Below are 20138 nucleotides of genomic sequence, written 5' to 3'. Positions count from 1 at the left end.
TGGCTTCATAATTTTGTATGCATACAGGTGCATAATTTCAGGAAAGCCTCCTTCTAGAAGGAAAATCTCAGCCCTCTTGTTGCAGAGATAGGGGAATGAAGTAGAAGGAAAATGCTATTGCTATACTACATCCATAGAGAGAACTGTGGTACATACTGGCAAAATCTGATGGGAAGTGTGTGTGTGATTGGATGGATTGGACACAGGATGTATTCTCTTTCTGTTCACCAATTAAGAAGTAATCATGGATTCTTCTTTTGGCTCTCCAGGAATAACCTCATGGAGACTGTTGCACTCTGTTGCACTCTGTAAAATAGAATGCCTTCCTATTCTTGCTTAAGTGAATATATCATATACAACAAATAAATAAATATGAGAGATGCATGTGGAGAGGGAAATCAGTAAATTGGTGTTACATAGAAATCACCAACATAAAATTAATTTACCACATTTTATTTCAAGGAAGTGTATATATATTCATATATCGGTTGGCTTAAAATAAAAAGTATTCTCATAAAACTTTTTTAATGAATGCACATGTGCCAGAAAGATAAAGTGTGAATCTAGGTTTTTATGAGAGATCATTTGAGTTTGCAGGAAATTTAAGTCTCACTGTAAGACTGTGATTGTAGGCTCACATATGGGAAGCAAGTCCTATTAATTTCAAAATGAAACAAAGAGGTGTGGGCCAAAATGAAGTTAACAGTTATGAAAGAACAAGAAGTTTGAATCCTTTGGTGGGGAATATAATTTTTGTAGAGTGATTCAGGGGAAGGAAGTCATGTGGCCAGAACAATTCTAGAGGAAGAGTTTACATAACTAGTTATATAACAACTGCTGACTTTTAAATGGTGGCCAGGAGCAAAAGGATGAGGAACTAGTTTTGTGAGCCAAGGAGGGCTTTCAATGCCTTTTCCTCAGGCCACTTATTCCCCAATTGTACGGCCAACTGCTTTTGAAGGCCGCTTTTCAGATCTTAGCTTGTGACATATCCAAGTGCCAGTCATGTGAAAGGATAGGGCGGTGGGCAGTCAAATATTTCATTGACTACTGCAAGAAACCAAGTAGCTTGTGGTCAGTGAACATCTGTTTGTACAACACCTTACTAGAATGTGTACCTTTCTATCAACATATGCCCTCTTCCACCAAAGGGAAGACATCAATCTTGAAAATTGCATGTGAGATTTTTCTGAGCTGGAACTCCTTTGAAGCCTACTTGGCTCTGGTCCCTCGTGAGCATTACAAGAAATGATTGAAGCCATTAATATGTTCTGTTCCAAAAGCAATGGCTGTTCTTAAGGGTGGTACTGAACAGGACCTTGAGTGGGCAAGTCTCTTTTCAAACGGGCCTTTTAAAAGTCTGTTTCAGAGAGTGTTGAGTTTGACTTGGCAAATAGATGTTTGTTCATTTCCTCTTTTATTATTGTAAAAAAAGCAGCTGAGCCCAAAAATGTGTATCTTGGCAAAAACGAACTTCCCTTCAGCATGCCACAACTGGGCTTCTCAACAGACATACCAGCTGGCTGATCTGCATTTGTTTGTACACCTGATAGAGTAACTTACTGCCTGTCTGTGGTGGAAATGTCCTCCTCCATCCAAAAGGTCTAATTAAAGCATTCATCAAAAGAAGGAAGTCAACTGGTTCCATTCAAGTAGGGTGCATACACTGGACATCTGTCATGGAATTGAGGCCACAGCCAATGGGGATATGCTAATAGCTACTGCTAATTAATATCCTTTTCCTGAATATTGTGAATGTCAAGCTGAAATTGGCTGAAGTGTTGCACATACTTCAGGGCTCCTACTTTCCCTATTTTTCGGATGGGTTTGGAAAAACATGGCAGGGTCGTTCTCTCAACTAAAGAGAGATGGGTTAAATACACAATTTCATGAAAAGGTCCAATGAGCAATGGTTTTTGGTATCCCAAAATATCCTAAGTTTCCATGCCTATGTAAACAATATTTTTAAAGCTTTGTTTATAAATTGGTGCATATATGAAAGGATTGTAAGTGATGAGTATTATGAAAGACTCAAAAAGGAAATGAGGCTCTCCTGCCAATAATATCAATATTTGTTAGCAGTGGCGTGCTCTGTAAATGCTGTTTTAAATTCTCTCCTGAACTTAAACCCCAAATGTAGTCCTGGGATGCAGGTCCCATTAAAGTAAGTATGACTTGCTTCCTGGTAATCCCACTAATCCAGAAATGGTTACAAATTTCCACAGTCAAAGAACATTAATTGCTCTGCCTACAAAAGCTTCCCTTTGCATTGTGGTGGCGGAGCCCAATCCACCAGCAATTCAAGCCTTGTAAACTGGATTCCTCAATTAAATTAGCAGAGTAAGCCCACCTATGCAGGAACTTCATGGTTCACTGCTGGGCAGCCTTGTGTTCCTCTTAAACCAGAATTTGAAAGTATGGTTTGAAGTGGATTTTAAATGATGGCTATGAGGGGACAAGGCCATTGTTAACCAGAATCAGCATCAGTGCATGTGGGACCCTAAACCAGGAACGGGCAGCCTATGGCGCTCCGGATGTTTTAGCCCACAACTTGCATCTTCCTTTGCTATTGACATTGCTGGATGGGATCAGCAGGCCAAAACATCTGGACTGCCACAAGGTGCCCACCCATTGCCTCATTAACGCTGGGAGGATTGCTCTACAGGGCAAAATGGATAAGGCCCTGGCTTGGCCTGCAAATGCTGGCTTGCAGAGAGCCGCCATTTACGCCTGAATCAAAGCAATGGGCATCTGGAGGGCCAGGATTCCCGTCAGTTGTAGCCAGCATAGCCAATGGCCAAAGCAGTGGGACTTGTAAACCAAAACATCTGGGGGGCCACAGGTTGCCACCCCTGGGCTTAACATGTGCCTCCTGAGCAGAGAGCATGCAGAAATTAATGGCTTAGGGTTTGGTTCTCATCTCAAATGACTCAAAGGCTTGAAGGAAGAACTAAACACATGAATTGGCCCAGGGCAGAAACATCCTGGAATGTCAATATTAGCTGTTGCCAAGACGGCAACAAGCCCGTTGAAAAACTGTTTGGGGTGTTTGGGGTTTCTTTACCTGCTGCATGGTACATATACTTACTTACTGTGGCTACTGAAAGTCTGCTTTCTCAGTTACTTTCGGTCTCCTTTTAATGTGCACCTCACACAGAGTCTTATTAATATTTATTGCAACTTTAAAAAATAAAATTAAAAAGCTTGCCACGTGGTCCTCAGAAGACTGCTGCAGTTTATCTGGAACATAATGCTGTATTAGGCAGCACACAATGCAATTTATCCTCACACCTGGGGGAATGAATTTCACAGCTGTAATTGCTACAATATAATTCTTATTAATGCTGTGCTATAATTCCTATTAATTCCAGAGGGCTAGTAAATGTATTAAGACTTGTCAACATATTATTTTACACTGTTTATGATCTAGAGAATTATGTCCTTCAAGTGTTTTACTGTGTAAAGGAAAAGCCTTAAAAACCTGCTTTGGTTTTGAGACAGGGGAGGAAAAAAGCAGTCAGTTCCACCCTGCCCCCTCCCTTTCCTTGGTTGTCTCACAATAAAATAGCTCCTTCCATCAATATTTATAGTGAAGCTATAGAAAGTTGTTTACGTAATTTATTAGAAGCAATTATTTAACCAATGAAGCAGGGCCTATCTGATCAAATCTGAGCTATAATGAGTAGCACTTTTATAATTAAAAATACCCATCTTCTAGCAATATGGCTAAGATGGAAGTAGATGAGGCAGAGAATAGAGGAGGAATACTAATCAGTATGAAATGCACTGTTATCCTTTACTTGTACTTAATTCTGTACTTCTCTTTTTAGGCAGTGAATATGATGAGGAAGAAGTGGACTATGAAGATTCAGACAGTGATGAATCCTGGACTACAGAAAGTGCCATCAGCTCCGAAGCAATCCTTAGTTCCATGTGTATGAACGGAGGGGATGAAAAACCTTTTGCTTGTCCTGTCCCTGGGTGTAAAAAACGATATAAGGTAATTGGGTTACTTCTGGTATGCATAAACCTTACATTGTTGGAACGAGTGTCTTATTTTTCCCTAGTTTTCATCTTCCTCCACATACTGTATGTAGTATTTAAGTGTCTTCATACCGCATACTATTACTCATAGATACCAGTCTATGTGATGTAGTGGTTAAGAGCATGGGACTGGGTGGGACTGGGGTTACAAATGCAACTTGGTCCTCAGAGGTGTGGCAGCTTATCAGGTGTTAAATAACCCTGGGCCAAGCTGTGGTGTGTTGTCCCAACCTTGTCACTGAGAATACCAAAGAGGAAACTGTTTGACCTTTAGATGTCTAAGAAAACTTTTCTGGCTAAAACAAGAGATTCAGAGTGTGCTGGCATAGCAACCCCATGGGAGAAATTGTTTCCCACCAGAATTCATGTGGATGATACAGCCCTGTACAATTCTGGCCACTGATTTCCATCCTGTCTTGTCCCTTCTTCTCTGAAATATAACTCTGAACAACACCTTTAATAAAAGTGGCTTTGAAAGATGGGGCCAATGTGCTGGGAAAGAGTGCCAGTCCCTCCATTTTTAAAAAGAATTGAATTACAACCAGGACTGGCAAGAACAGATAGCTGAGGTGTCTTCCTTTGTTGTAAGGGTTTGGGAAACAACCTCCTTAAAAACAGGGCTTCTGAGACTTAGCCAAGGCTGCTAACAAGTGTTGCTGGGCCAGAAAGCTCCTATTCAGCCCTACTACTTCTCCCTACGTTCTTGCTCTCACTATGTATCAGTGGTGAGGCAGTGTTGGGGTGAATCCACTAAGTTATCCTCTGAGCATAGACAGCAACTATCTCCTCACTGACATCAGATTGCAAGGGTTTCCAGGACACTCTTAGTATGTGGCATTTTTTCCAGAGCTAATTCATTTGAGGCAAGAGTGTTTTTATTCCACAACTCCTCTGAGAAACTCAAGACAAGAGACAGAGTTCTTTTCTTGCACCTCCATCTTAGCCTCACAAGAGCCCTGTGAAACAAGTTGGGCTCAGAGATAGTCACTGGTCCAAAGTCTTTCAGTGAATGTCATGGCTGAGTGGCATGATCTCCTGGCCACTTCAGACCTTTAAGAAGTTGACTGAAGCATGAAGGGTGAAAAATTTTGAGCCTATGGTAGTAAAACAATTACACAATGAACTCAGCACGTATGAGAAGAAAAGTTCATTCAAGCTACAGCTCACACATAAAATAATGTATCTTTCCAGCTGGTCCTTTGAAGTTTTGGAACACCAGTTTTTAAGATGAATGAATGAATGAATGAATGAATGAATGAATGAATGAATGAACACATCAGAGAAAATAATCTGGTACCGGCAGTCCCTGAGTTACAGACATCCGAGTTATGAGCAACCCGTTTTTATGAACTGCCATAAAGCCTACTGATTTTTTAAAAATGCTGTGGGAAATTGTCATCACCATAGGGAGAGAGAGAGAGAGAGGACGTGAAGGACTCCAAAGCATCACCATACAGAGATAGGTAGAGAAGGAGACCTCCAAAGCAGGGCTTCCTGCCCTGCCCATTGGCAGCAGAGAGGCACTGGTGAACCGGGGGGAGGGGCGGTTGTAGAGATATTTGCATTTTTCCACTTTTATGGAGGTCATGTGCCTCTAACCTCTGCAAATGTTTGTGGGCCTACTATATGTGATACGACATACATACAAATTCAACTTTTTTAAAAAATTACATTTTCTCAGGAACAGAACTCATCTGTAACCCAGGGACTGCCTGTATATATTTTCCAAATTAAGAGATTCCATGAATCACCTAGATTTATAAAATGTAAGTCCAATAGCAAACAGCAATAAAACCAGCACTTAGGTATAGTAGGAGCCCCGTATCTACAGGGGATAGGGGTTTCCAAGCCCCCCAGTGGATGCCTGAAACTGCAGACAGTAGTGAACATTCTATACAGTTGAACCTCGACTTTCACAGGTTCAACTTTTGTGGATTTGATTATTCATAAGTTTGCCATCGATACTTAAATGAGATTTTCTTTTTAGAATGTTGTGGTCTACTGTGGATGTGGTGGGTGGCCAGGCAGGAGGAGTCCCACATAGGCAGTGCTATGTCTCTCCACAGACAGGCACGTGGGGAACGCTCCCCATCATGGCCATTGCAAGAGGGGGCCATGCTCTGGCATGTTAGGTCTTATGAAGCTGTGGTAACTTGAAACAGTAGATATGGGGCGGGGGGGGGGGCTTACTGTATTTGGCCCTATTTTGGCCACATAGGATAAGCATCCCAAGATGTTCTCCTGAGTTAGAAACACCAAAAGCCCAGTCCGTATATAGAAGAGGAGCAGCTGAGCAATTAATTTACTTCAATGCTGATGAGGGGACAGTGCCTACCATTGTGCAGAAAGCAGCGTGCTAGACATGGGGCAAGCCACATGAAATATGCAGCTCTGTTGCCTACGGTCCTATTGCCTGTAGTGCTTGGCTCATGTTATGTAATGGTAGGGCAAATGCTGAGAGCTGGTTAAGTGTTCCTTCTTCCCTGCCTCCACGAAATGCACAAGGAGTGTCTGTGCTAAGGGATAGCTTGCGCACTATTTGCATATCAAACAAATTGATACAGTGGACATTAGAGAAAGCCACACACCTGCAGTACTAATGTTTTTGAGAAATACTCCTTATTTTTGTCTACTAAAAACATAGTTAGTCTGTTTTCTTCTAGTTCATTTAGCTGCTTTCCTCCTCTTTGGATTAAAAACAAACCAAACAACTGAACACGCCATTCTTTCAGTTTAGGCTTAGATGTTTGAGCAGATGGAGATAAACTACATTTTTAGACTGGGCCTCCAAAAAACATCTAACCTAAAACCAAATGCAGAATGGGATTAATACAGAAATGAGGATATCTAAAAGCTAAGAAGAGATTGGGCTGTTGAATGTAGAGTACCTCTTCCCCGCCTCTGCAATCCTATTCATGAAGTTTTCCAAAAAATGGATTCAATCTTGGTAGTAGAGTATTTCACTGCATGGTAGCTTCCCAGGTACTAGGCCTCTTGACAGTAATCCAAAAATGCTTAATTACCTTCTACGAATGTCAGAACATCACTATGCTGGATCAAATCAAGGGTCGACTTACTCCAGTATTCTGTTCACACAGTGGCCGGCCAGCTGCCCATCAGATCAAGCAGGATGTAAGTGCAACTACACCCTGCTACCTAAGTTCCCCAGTAAGTGCTGTGCATAAGCATATTGCTGCTGATCTGGTGGTAGTTTATAACGATCAGAACTTGTAGCTTGATTGGAAGAGGGCTTTGCTTGGAATCTGGCCTTTTGTGAAGGTTGGTGTAGTTTTTGCTCCTTGATATTCCTGGAATTTTAGTTTAGTATTTCCTGGGTGTATCTCTTGTTGCATCCGCTACTCTGACCTCATAACAGAGCAGATAGGTACACTGAAGCAATCAACACTTGTAGGAAATGTGAACTTTTTAATATCCAGTCCTGCAGCTAGGCAGCCCTATTTCAAGCTGTCCTATGTTTAGATTTGCAGCTGAATGCCTGGTGAAATCTATTCCTTAAATGGTTTATAATTGGAATCTAAACAGTGTGAAAAATAAAGAGTTCTTCCCAGAGCACTTGATGCATAACAGCAACAGCCTCTATTCTGCCTTCCTTCTCCCACAGAATGTCAATGGTATAAAATATCATGCCAAGAATGGTCACAGAACACAGATCCGTGTGCGGAAGCCATTCAAATGCCGCTGTGGGAAGAGTTACAAGACAGCTCAGGGTCTGCGGCACCATACAATCAATTTCCACCCACCAGTGTCTGCTGAGATTATCAGGAAGATGCAGCAATAACATGCTGGTCACAAATGTGCCAAGGAATCCTCACCAGCAGTTGCTGATTTGAAGACAGCCACCTTCTCGGGGGAAGCACTGAGCAACCCTTTAAAGAATTTAATGCATGCTTTACAATTTTTTCTGTAATTTTGGAATGATGTATCTTTGTAGAGTTAAATGATTTTGTACATTTGCACATGTAATCATGCCCATATACATAACTTTGATATAAAGGTGCTAAAAGCTACAGTTTTGTTCTGTTTTTAAGTATCCCTGCTAGCCCAAAAAGAAGAATTGGGGGATGTTATATTTTTAGTTCTGCAGTGTTAAGTAAGGATGGGGAAGAGGAGGAAAGCTTGGCACTGCGATAACCGAGATTGTAATGTGATTGAAGAGATTCAACACATCAAGTTCCCATGTGCTTGCAAAACCAAAACAATTCCCCATTATCCACCTGGTTAATATGCCTTATATAATAGAGTTATCTGTGGGATAGTAAGGTTTTAGGTATTGGAATTATAAATAAGAGAATGTTTAACATATGCTAAAAATATTTTCATACTCAAATAACATACATAAAAGGTGTGCTTGCTGTATTTTATATTATCTTGCAAATTCTTTAGGCCTCTGAAATGCTGAAAATCTTTGCATTTGAACTAGTAAATCACTCTAGCATTAGAATACTACTTCTGTCTCTACATGTTATGTGTGTTGAAAACCATCTAGGTTCCTGAGGACCAAGTTCCCCTGGTCCAGTTATTGTTCCCCAGAATCTCATACTAGAAGACACTTGGAAATGAAGTGCAAATTTTGTGAGAGAGAAATTATCTTCATCTTAGATGAAGTTCTTAAAGCACTTTGTAGTTCTCGATTGCCAACAAATTTAAATGTTTTCTGTTGCCAATTGTTGCAATTACTGCACCAGTATGGACCAGTGGTTGCAATTAAAAAAAATTCTAAGCATGATTTTAAGGAGGTACACTATTTGTGTTAAAGGAGTTTTTAGGTCCATTTACATTGTACCTTCAGATTTTTGTATATATAATATATATTTTATAACTTACTGTGGGTTGTTGCATTCCACAAATTTAACATTAAAATTTCTTTCTGAACTATAAGACATCGTGAGCCTTACTGAAATGAAGTGCTTCTTGAAGCAGGTACTCAAAAGATAGACCTGAAATCAGAGCTATCGGAGTTACTTGTGTCTGGACCATACCTGAATGCTTCATTTATTTTATGCTCTCCTGCCTTCAGCATTCTCTTCTCGTTTAAGTGCTAGTGAAGGTTAGCAGTTTTAGTATGCAAAAGCTACATTAAATAAGCATTGGGAGGTTCTTTGCCTCATGAAAAAAATGTTACATTTTACAAATAATCCTCTTATGTGTATTTTGTATTTATATATAAATGATACAGTAAATGTGAGTCTTCATTTAGAACATGTAAAGACTGAGAGGGCAAGGATTCTTTAAGAAAGATGTTTCTAGCTTCTAAATCCCTCATAATGAGGGTTGAAAAGATTTAAAAACAAAGACTCTTTTAAATAAATCATCCTAAACTCATCTTCAGAAAGGTACATTTTGTAGCACAAGTGACGACACTGGTGTAAAAGGATGATCCAGACATAAAAACCCCTATTGCTTGTACTTAAAGCCCTACTACCCATCTTCTAACATTCTGACTCATTAGCTCTGCTCTCAGTGAAAAAAATGAAAGCAGATTAACCTTATTGAACAGCTAAACAATGTTGTTGCATGTCAATTCTTTCCACAATTACGATCTAGTTACTCTTTACCTAGTCATTGTGACAGTATTAAACAGGTAAAAATGGAACTATTTTGTTATACTGTGTATAGTGAATGTATTGTACTGTGTCTGTGAAAATGTGCTTTAAATTATATTTTCCTATATTTTGTTGGGGACAAAGTTCATTAAGTTCATAAGCCACAAGGGGTTTGTTTTAGAACTATCACAAAGTGCATCAAAATTTCATTCAACAGAAGCTGCTTATAAATGTAAATTCAGTCACATTTAATAAATTGCCTCTGACCCAAAATAAAATTGGATATTGCTTCATTATGTTTACTCACTTTACGATGTTGCCGTGTTTACATAAAGCTGTTACATTTTACATTGTAAATAAGAAAACAAAGTTGTAAACCAGGGTCAGCATCTAATGCTCGCTTCAACAGTGACTGATTAAAGCAAAGGTTTCCAAAGCTCCCTGGATCAGGGCTGGAATCTGTTTTACTGTCCTTCATATCTGTAGCAGCCCATCAATAAGGTTTATGAAAGGGATGCACATCTATTACTCAAGTTACAAATTGCATTGTTTGCTAATAAGCCAGTAGATTAGCCAACAGTTAACTGAAAGATGAGCCTGTAAAAGCGATGCACCATATAATCCGGTCATGATAACCCACTACCTTCAACAAAAACAATTACTTGGCACACATGTAATACTCTTGCTGTCTTGATCTTGGTGATGCAGGACAGTACCCAACAGAGATTTTCTGCCTCCAATTATTATTTTGCACCCCACCAAGGGTAGCCACTGCTTTTAGAACCAAGGTTTGGCACTTCTGGGGCAACCAGATGCTGCCCAGAATGCTCATTTCTGCAATAGGGCAGGTCAGTGAAAATCACAATTGGAAGCGCGTGTCACTGCTCATTTCTGGGCTTCCTTTAGGAAGCATTAAAACAGTATTGCACAAGAGGCAGATCCAGTTTTTGGCAAGCCCAACTGCAGGTGCAACTAGCTGCAAAGCATAAGAGAATCAACAGGTATAAATTCCCCACTGGATACTGCCTACAATCAAGAGCAGGCTTATACTTCTTTCTGCCCTTAGCTATGGTTTTCTGTTAAAAACACCTGCACTAAGAACATTCCCATAATACACAAATAAGAAGAGGGAGGAGAAAGTATTAGTCCACAGGCTGCTCTTAACTTTGGGTTACTCTATATATGCCATCATTAGCAGAAGGCAATAGCATAGAGTGGCACAACTGGTTTTCCCAAAAAACTTGTTATCACCATACACTACTGAGTGCTGCAGTAGTGCTCACTTACATGACTGCTAGATCAGTGCCTCTGGTTAAAAAATACCATATCCCTACAAATTAAATACTGTTACCATCAGTATTTAATGGTCAACAGAAAAGGACCATCATTCTAGGCAAGAAAAAAATGCATCACTGACACAAAACTACAATACATTTACTTAAGAATTGGCTAAAGTCAACAACAACAATGGCCTGAATCGAAAGATGCAACTGTGTGAATGGAAGACCCTTCCACTCCTATGGGGATTGTTGCCATTTTTTCCAGCTGCAACTCTGGCCCTCTGCTAGAAAGGCTACTATGGGTACTGCAGCCAAGATCAGTAAGTCCCAATGAGACAAAATAAGAAGCCACACAATCAATATTTAGGTTTTGTCTTTAATTTGACTATTGTACATCAGACAAAGAAAATAATTTTATCCAAAAGGATCAAGCTGCTTACTAAAGTTTAAGTTACTCTTTAAAAATATAGTGTTTTAGATGCACACCACAAATGTAATGGGGGGAAAATGTGCAAAGGAGAATGCAGAAGATTCCAGAAACCTTAGTTCTATAAACACAACTTGTTAAACAATCCTGAAAGGAGAGGAGCTCTACATATACATTAAAAATCTAAACAAAATACAAATTAAGCCAATTGTAGCCATTTTATACAATTATTTTCCAAAAGGTTTAAGTGTTCAAAATTACTAGATTACTAGTAAACATGACATTTGCAAGATGACATAACTGCTGTTTAAAATGACTGTTGCTATAAGGATGTTTTCTCCATAAGCATTTGATCTCATTGCAGCTACACTTATGAAATAAGACATAAAAACTATACATTCATTAGATAAATTATATATTTTTCAGATTCAACGATGATATGAAGGATACACACAAGATTACTGAGAAACCTCATTTTATTATTATGGAATGAGAATATTAGTATCTAATTATATGTTAGCACAAGCAACAGCAAAGTAATGTCATTTGGTAAACTTGACACTACTGTGAACTGGACTGTTGAGGTTTCTGAACAAGCCTATTCATATCCTATGTTCTTAAGCATTTTGTAAGCCAAGGAATAAATACTGATAGATAACAGCATTGGGTGCATACTAGATCAAAGAAAGCTAACCCAACACTTACTAAACAGGTGAGAGGTTTACTTTGAATCAAGTGCAGTGCAGAGCACTATGCCTTTAAATAACAAGTTTAACTCAAGTTCTTGCATTCTCTTGTCTTACAAATCTCATTCAAGTTTTGTATGAGCAAAACTGTATTAAGATGCCCGAAGCTAGGTAAAATTTAAAACATTGTGATCAAAGTGTGTTTGAACATGTCTTTCAAAGTTTTGCTGATCATAGTCAGGAGGGAACTGTTCACAGCACATTGGACACACCTTCCAGTGACTTTCAACATGCTCTTCAAATTTGGTCTGGTCATAGTTTGGAGGAAACATCACTTCACAAAGAGGGCACTTCTTGATGTGCACAAAACTTAGGATAAAAAAAGAAAGAATGACCATTGAAGACAGCAATCCAATTGGCACCCGAGTCTGATTTGCCATCGCCAGAAATCTCAATGGTTAGAGTCAAAGACAAAGCCAACCCACAATCTAATTGATTCTCAACACTGTGTCTCATCAGGCTTAACTAAGGGGTTTTTCACATGATCAAAGCAAATGCACTGCTTTTGTACACCCCAGGAAGCAGCAAGTGGTAAGAGAGTGCTCACGGATGCCCCAGGTGGCAAGCCACAAAATAAGCACAAAGAGTCGGATGTGGCTCCTGCACCCTGGTTTGGCCATCCCTGTGATATCATGTGCAGGTGTAACAGGAAAAGGCTATTTAAAAAGTTATTCAACCTTTTGTTTTTTTTTTAACTAACTTGAAGTTCCAGTTCTGTTGCTCTGGAATGTAGACAGTACCCCACTATGAAAAAAAGTTGCCATCTTTCACTAAGTAGCTTAAATGTAACTAGTCAATTTAGCTATTAGTTATGGATTACTCACTGGGTATAATGTGGGATCCTTAAGAAAGTCTGCATCACGCATGCTACTACGGTTATTTATTCCTTCTTTCATGTGTCATCCTTTCATCAACTACAGCTTTTCCTCCTACATTGTATCTATAGCAAGCACCAAATTTACCAAAAAAAACTGCAGCCTTTTTGTTTTAAATTACAAAACAACAGTGGGCTTGCGAAAGGGGATGGGGAGAGGTTGACTTGGTAATCGTGCATCAGAGTAGTCAACAGAGGCCGTGCCCCTGGCACTCACACCACACGTTCTCCACAAGCAACCCTTATACTGGGGTCAGGGGGACGCCATGCATTTTTCCTAGGTAAAGATGATTCAACAAGTTGCTCAGTGTCATGGCACAGGCTTGGATTTCCCCAAAACCTGACTACTTTCTGTTAACAGCTAGAAGGCACACGCTTGTAGGCAACTTAATTTGAAAGTGATTGCGCCGGCATTACTACATGCCCGGTGTCACTTTCACTTGTGAACACTCACTTACCTGGAATCAAAACAAAAGCCTGTTCCACGTTCATGTAAGCGTACGTTTGGTGGATCAGGAGCAGAAGGCGCACCTGCCTCATCATCCTGGAAACAAAGTGTGAATTTGTATAAAAATATTTTGCTCACAAAAGCAGGTTTATTATTTGTATTTACATATATGAGTCTGTAAAGTTCTGAGCAATGCATCCTGTGCCCCTGTAGGGACAGTATCATATGAACCTAGGAAAACAGCCTAGTATTGCTGACACTGACTGGCAGTGCTTCTGCAGGGTTTCAGGCAGGATGCACCTTCACCCTACCTGAAGAGGCCCGACTGAATGTGAGGCCTTCTGCTTGCCCAGCATGTGCTCTGCCGTGCCCTACAGTCCCTCCTCTAAAATATCTCATTGGGCACATCCGTACCAACACCTAGTGACTAAATACAAGTAACTCCTTTTTTAAACTAGAACAACAAAGCCACACAATTAAGCCACAATTCTGTTTCATGAACTGCTGAAATTAAGCAAGTTCAATTGCTAAAATTGTGCCTGTAAAAAATAGCAAGGTGAGGAGGGGCACTGATTTAGTCGCAAGGCTTTTCTCCAAAGGCTCGGTTTTTAAATGAGCCAGAGATGCCACTGCTGCCAGTCAAGCACTTCCCCCAGTAGCCAGGCCTTCTAATGAAACCATCTTATTTGGCAGCTTCCTGTCATCATAACTGTGTTCTCACTGTCATGTTCTCATTTCATTTACTTACAGCATAAACTGCTGCAGCTGGTGCTGAGGAGACACGGTATTCTCAAGGATATGTTTGAGAGCCCCTACCAAGGAGAAACTTTACTATGCAAGCCTGATTCTGATGATCAAATAATTTTAATTTTCAGCAAATTATCCTGTATGTGTAAGTGCCCTAGTGACACCAAATCAGGAAGCAGCAGCTTTTGCTTACATTTCACCCTTGAACAGTACCAGATTACTACAGACACTTTTTGTAAGGTTAACTGCACTGATATTTCACATTCAAGATAGCATAGAGTCTCCATTAATATTTTCCCACCTGCACTTACCAGATGTGGCTGTTGAAACACCAACCATGTTATCACTTACAGGGAGAGTTCACAGTACTGACTATACCAACCAATAGCACAGGGCTCACACACCACCACCCTACCTTGTTACAAGGACATAGGCACACATCCATAGGCTGCGCACCTGATTCACATGTTTATCTGAGGCAGGCATCTTAGGAGCAACCTGCCCTGACACAGAATTATGTCTGTGTGTGTGTGGCAGGGGTGCTCACTAGCCTCTTGCATGTGTAGTACTGCTGGGATTTAGAGGATCTGAATGGGCCATCTAAATTGCTTAACAAATGCAGCAAAAGGGCCAAGCTCGCAGAAAACAGACAAGCAGACTTGGGATTAAGTAATGGAATAATTTAACAGTGCACAGAAAAGAGCACAAGAAATTACACATTATCTACAGGCAGAATCCTGCGTATACCCAACATACGCATTTCAAATGGCACGCAAACATCAACACCACCATCACCACATTGCATTTCCATAGCGCTTGCAGACAAAGCTCTCTGAGCAATTCACAACATGCTGTCACCCATCCAGATTTCAACAAAGGCCGACCCTGCTTAGCTTCCGAGATAAGGCAGGATCAGGCCCTTCAAGCTATATGGAAGCATGCAGGTAGCTTTCTCTGATCTCTTTTGATAGGCTTAGCATCTAATATAATGAGCTATCAAAAGAAAGGTTTCCTGCCACAAACTGCTTAGTGTGCTTACTTTTAGACAGATTTTTATTTTTATCAGCGCCCAACATACAGTTGCCTGCACTGCAAAGTATCACTGTGAGGTAATTAGCATCCTATTTTTCCTAGTGAACATCCTTGCCTGAGCACAATTAAGTGATTTTCGTGTGACAAGCAGACAAGTATGATGATAACATGTAAAGACTTCTAGTTGATGTAAGACAAGAAAAATCTTCTGAGAACAGGAGCATACTTGCCGAAAGTTGGTTCCCAACTGAGCATATAAGGATCCTTCTACCTCATTACAAAATCTAAGCTGTGTCAGCAAATGAGCACAAGACTTTAGCTCTGTTCCTCATGGGTTTGCAAGAGGGCAAAGCACATAGATTAGAAAGAACACTCTGCTAATTAAACGGCAGCAGACGACTAGAGAGGAGAAGGGCTTGTCATCTGTAATGTCTGTGCCAAGAATGGTCGTATTAAATATGCAAAATGTGAAGTAAAGGTAGGCAAATGTGCTAAGCTCACATTCAAGACCTTACGTAGGCCACAAAAGTTCTGACAGTTTCCCTAATTATTCACAGTAATGGACTCAAGGGCCAAAAGGCAGGAGGAAAAGGTACATTTTTCTCCATTATTGGTACTGAGCACCAGGGCTAAAATCGTACCTGTCTGAACACTGCTCAGTTTCTGCAAAGGTTAATAGCAATTAAATGTGGCAAAGTAGACTAAATGAGAAGCAGGTCATGATACCACTGTACTTGCAAAGAGCATGGGACTTTATAAAGGAAAGTGTCTTCTTGAAATGCTCCTTAAAGTTAACAGGTGCAAAGAAATTGTGTCATCAGTTAACAGTGCAATTGATTGTATACCCCAAATCATTGTGTGTTTGATTGTATACCCCAATTCCTTAACATTTCATTTTTGTTGCATATTTTGTTGCAAGGAACTGTATGAATTCCATGAAAATGTAAATCCCTAAAGAAATTAACATTTTAGATTATTGCTGAGAACAGTTTGAAAGACTTTGATTAAAAAGTTATTAATCTGCACTTTGTGCATATGTTGTGCTATATCTAGTGAAGCAGTACCTTCAGAAATGTTAGCTGCCAAATACTGTTGTTTCAGAAACACTGATATTAACCTGTAACTCTCGTCTCCATCGTATCCTTCTCAGTTTGAGTCTGAATTTCCATATTGAGTCAGAATAGTTTCTTATACAATCATCTCAGTCCACCAGGAGGTCCCACACATATTCCTGGCAAGATTAGGAACTGCATGTACAGCTACTGCTGTATGCATGATCTTGGTGTAGCATGGAGTGTGTCCAGCTCACAAAATCAGTATTAAGACCATTAAGAAAAGGGACTTTCAAAACAAGATGGATGAGACAGGAAAGCCTGTAACTTAAATGTAAGAAATACAATGTTTTTTTTTATTTCTGACTTACATTACTATCTTCAGGATCTTCTAAACCATCAGGCCGACTGAGATTACGAGCAGGCTGGCTGCATACTACATTGCCCTCGAGTTCCCAAGAGGGTGCTCTGATAGGTGGCCTCTGGATCTCATCAGGGTAAAACGCACCATCTGCTCCATCTGTAGACATGATCAGAAGACGGCCCCTGGGTTATATACAGTCCACTGCTATTAAATATAAAACAATATGCCATAGTCCAGTAGAACCAGTCAACCAACCTAAGCACTCAAGAGCTTAAGTACAACAGACAACTTGGACAAAGTGCATATTAACTGTTCCCCTCAGAAAAACACTTCCCATAATATATTTCCAACTAGCCCTGTATTTAGCATTACCTCCAAACATACACTCTATGAATTTTAAGTTACTGACTTCATTTGCTAGATGAACAAGACTGCATATTTCAAACAGGATTTTTCAATAAAAACAAAGCTGATGAAAACAGTATTTCCAACCTCTAGTTTCCTGGGTTGTATAGGGGTTTCCATACTGTAATACTGGTAACCTAGTTGGCACCGCAGGAACTTTTCCATTATCTTCAGAACTGAGAACTGGATTGAAAAAATATAATGCTTGCTGAGAGACCAGTTCTTCAGTAATTCTGTCTGTCTGATTTTCTAGTCTCCTTCCAGGATTCTAAAGAAAGGTTGAAGAGGTCCAAGTAAGACATTTTAAGATTACAATAACAATAGCATCAGATCAAACTCTATACTGCTCCAATTTGCAGATTTTTCGCAAAGTCTTTGAAAAGACTTATTTAAAACATCTCACAAGACAGCATACAACTAGAGCATAACAGCACATTAAAATACAAATATAATACATAGAAATATACAATAAAATAATTCTAGTTATATGATAAAATAATCAACTCTTAAAATACTGGGTAAATTAAAATGTGTTGGCCTGGCACTGAAACAATAGAGCATCTGCACCAAACACATCTCTCTGGGGAGCAGATTTCAAAGTTGGGCACTACCACGGAAAAGGCCATGGAACATAGGAAGCTGTATTACATCGAGTTCATTGGTCCATCTGGTTCAGTATCATCTACACTGATTGACAGTGATTCTGAAGGGTTTCTTTCCTAGTACTGCCTGGAGAAGCTAAGGATTGTACATGGTACCCTCTGTAGTCAGGACTTTTTTCTGTATGCCTTAAAGTTAGACATAGGCAACTTGCAAATTTCCAGATGCTCTTCAGGTCTGTAACTTCTATTAGTTCTAACCAGCTTAGTCATTGTTGAGGGATGACAGGAGTTTCTGATCTACAATCTGGATGGCCACAAGATGGCCATCCCTTCTTTACATAAAAAGAACTATTGGCTTGATGAAGAACTGGAGGCTACTTAAAACTTTAAACAGATTTTTAAAGTATTTCCTATTTAGTGGCACTCATTAACATGCCAGTCCAAATCAGTTTCTGTTTCTAATTACAAAAGAATTTGAGTAATACAAATAAAAGCCAAGTATATACTACCCACTTTTATAAATTCCTGGCAATATATACAGACTGTTAGCATACCACTGAAAGTACACCCAATCATGGTGTACAAAACAACTTGGCTTTGTTTCACAATATGCCATTCATTTTACATGTACAGCTCACAAGAAGCTGTGAAATTTAAGTAGACAAAGCACACCCCAAGATTTGTCTTCCCCGTTTCTTCCTTCTCCACATCAAGAACTTCTGCTAATATTATCATTATTAACTCATTCAAGTCTTCATTTTTTGTCTCTGGTATGTTCTCTAGTCTCAAGTAATTAGAGGCCTTTTCCATTTCCAATATAGCAACTGAGTCCCATAATGTATTATTCACTTGTGTCAGGTGTTGTATCTCTTTATTTATCTCTTCCATCATCTTGTCAATAGTATCAGCCTTGTTTTCCATCTCTTGTATTTTTTGTTCATTCTGTGTTTTATGTTGAATGTCCGCCAGTTGAGCGTTTAAAGCTATTATATGTCTAGCCATTTTCTCCAGTTTCTCATTTTGTTCTGAGGCCATTTTTGAATTGCTTGGAGTGTTGTCTGTAACTCCATTTGAAAATTGTTGAATTTATCTTGTTGGATTTTCACATCCAGTGTTTTTTGTTGATAAACCGGGCTGGAGGGTCCCAAAGGGTGGGGGGTGGGGGGCAGAAGATGAACTAGTAGACTTCCTAGAACTCTTGTAAGGATTAGGGAAACTCATTAAGTTCAAGAATCAAAATCAGTCTACAGATGAAAAATTAACTCAATCTTATTTCTTATAAATGTTAAAGTATAATAGAATAGTAATATAACTAAGTATAAAGGCACTTAAGTCCCTATTCAAATTTCAGATAACTACCACCGTTTTCCCTGCTTAGATAGCCTAAAACAGGAGTCCTCAAACTTTTTCAACAGGGGGCCAGTTGGAAGGTGGCAGCAGTGGGTGCGGGCCGTCGAGGTGGCAGCAGCTGGCGCGGCATCAGCAGTGGGTGCGGGCCTGCGAGGCAGCGGCAATGGTGGGCACGGCAAGGCAGCGGCACCTGCGGGCGCAGCAAGGTGGCAGTGGCAGAGGGTGTGGGCACAGCAAGGCGAGTCCAAAACCTCTGAGGCAGGCCAGATCCGGCCCACGGGCCGTAGTCTGAGGACCCATGGCCTAAGATATTATACAAATCATTTCCTCTTCTGCAGTTCTTATAATTACTTAATAACAATCCCTTTCCAGTTATTTTAACAGATAAAAAAGAAGGCACATCCAACACAAATAATTCATTTTCTCTAGCCACATAGTTCAAGTAGCTTAAATAGGCTAGGAATCAAGAGTTCAAAGTTTTTGTCTGAGTGGCTTGCTGTAGATCAAAATGGCCACAGGATGGCAGCAAAGAGCTCCTTATTATCACAATGAAGGTCGTCTGTCTTCATAGTAAGAGTACTTAAACAATAACCGGAAATGATCCATCCGCCATTAGAGTCCAAAAAGAAGAATAAAAACAAAGAAAAAAAGGGACTTTTCCCTCAGATTGATTTAAGGCAAGCTTCCAGTCTTATCTTTCACCCTTAGGGAGGTTAAACAGCTTGAGAGGATATTCACCTCAAGTCAGCTCTCTGTGAATTCAGCGATTTGCCCACGTAACAGGGCAGCTCGATTCTTTGCCCATCCCCACAGGATGGTTCTTCGGGCTTTTCGAGCCCACTAGAGAACAGATTTCAGCATGAAATACGGGAGCCCTGCTTTTGCTGTCTCACCGCGACATCCCAGAAGTCCCCCCAAGATTTGTCTTTACTGAGACTTTAAATGTCTAGCTGATGAATTATGGGACAAAGAGTGAAAACGGGCTTGAACAGAGGAACCGCTTTCTCTGCAGTGGCGCCCCATCTATGGAATGTGCTCTCCAGAGAGGTCCGCCTGGCACCGTCGTTATTTGTTTTTCGGTGCCAGGCTAAGACCTTTTTATTTAAAATGTATTTTAATTGTTAAATTATTGAATTAATTAGGATTTTAAAATTTTTAGCCGAGAATGCACCGGGGGTTTTTAATTTTTTTTTTAAATTGTTA

General features: G+C 40.0%; 2 protein-coding genes across 4 annotated transcripts in view; one reads left to right on the top strand and one right to left on the bottom strand.

Annotated features, from left to right (window-relative positions):
- The window catches only part of JAZF1 (JAZF zinc finger 1), a 129750-nt gene extending 119618 nt beyond the window's left edge, over window positions 1-10132 (top strand). Inside the window, exons 4-5 of the mRNA XM_044450652.1 lie at window positions 3831-4000; window positions 7667-10132. Of these exons, the coding sequence (XP_044306587.1) occupies window positions 3831-4000; window positions 7667-7843 (347 nt within the window). The 3' untranslated portion in view covers window positions 7844-10132. The remainder of the gene's footprint in view (window positions 1-3830; window positions 4001-7666) is intronic.
- A 1112-nt stretch (window positions 10133-11244) lies between these two features.
- TAX1BP1 (Tax1 binding protein 1) overlaps window positions 11245-20138 on the bottom strand; it is a 34969-nt gene continuing 26075 nt past the window's right edge. For all 3 annotated transcript variants that reach the window (XM_044450650.1, XM_044450649.1, XM_044450651.1), the window contains 4 exons: window positions 17071-17251; window positions 16586-16734; window positions 13394-13479; window positions 11245-12370 (listed from right to left, as the gene is read on the bottom strand). In XM_044450650.1, the coding sequence (XP_044306585.1) occupies window positions 12169-12370; window positions 13394-13479; window positions 16586-16734; window positions 17071-17251 (618 nt within the window). In that variant the 3' untranslated portion in view covers window positions 11245-12168. The remainder of the gene's footprint in view (window positions 12371-13393; window positions 13480-16585; window positions 16735-17070; window positions 17252-20138) is intronic.

This window comes from Varanus komodoensis, unplaced genomic scaffold, assembly GCF_004798865.1.
Source record: "Varanus komodoensis strain SLA01 unplaced genomic scaffold, ASM479886v1 scaffold68, whole genome shotgun sequence".
Lineage (NCBI taxonomy): Eukaryota > Metazoa > Chordata > Lepidosauria > Squamata > Varanidae > Varanus > Varanus komodoensis.
This window is presented reverse-complemented; position numbering and strand designations above follow the sequence as displayed.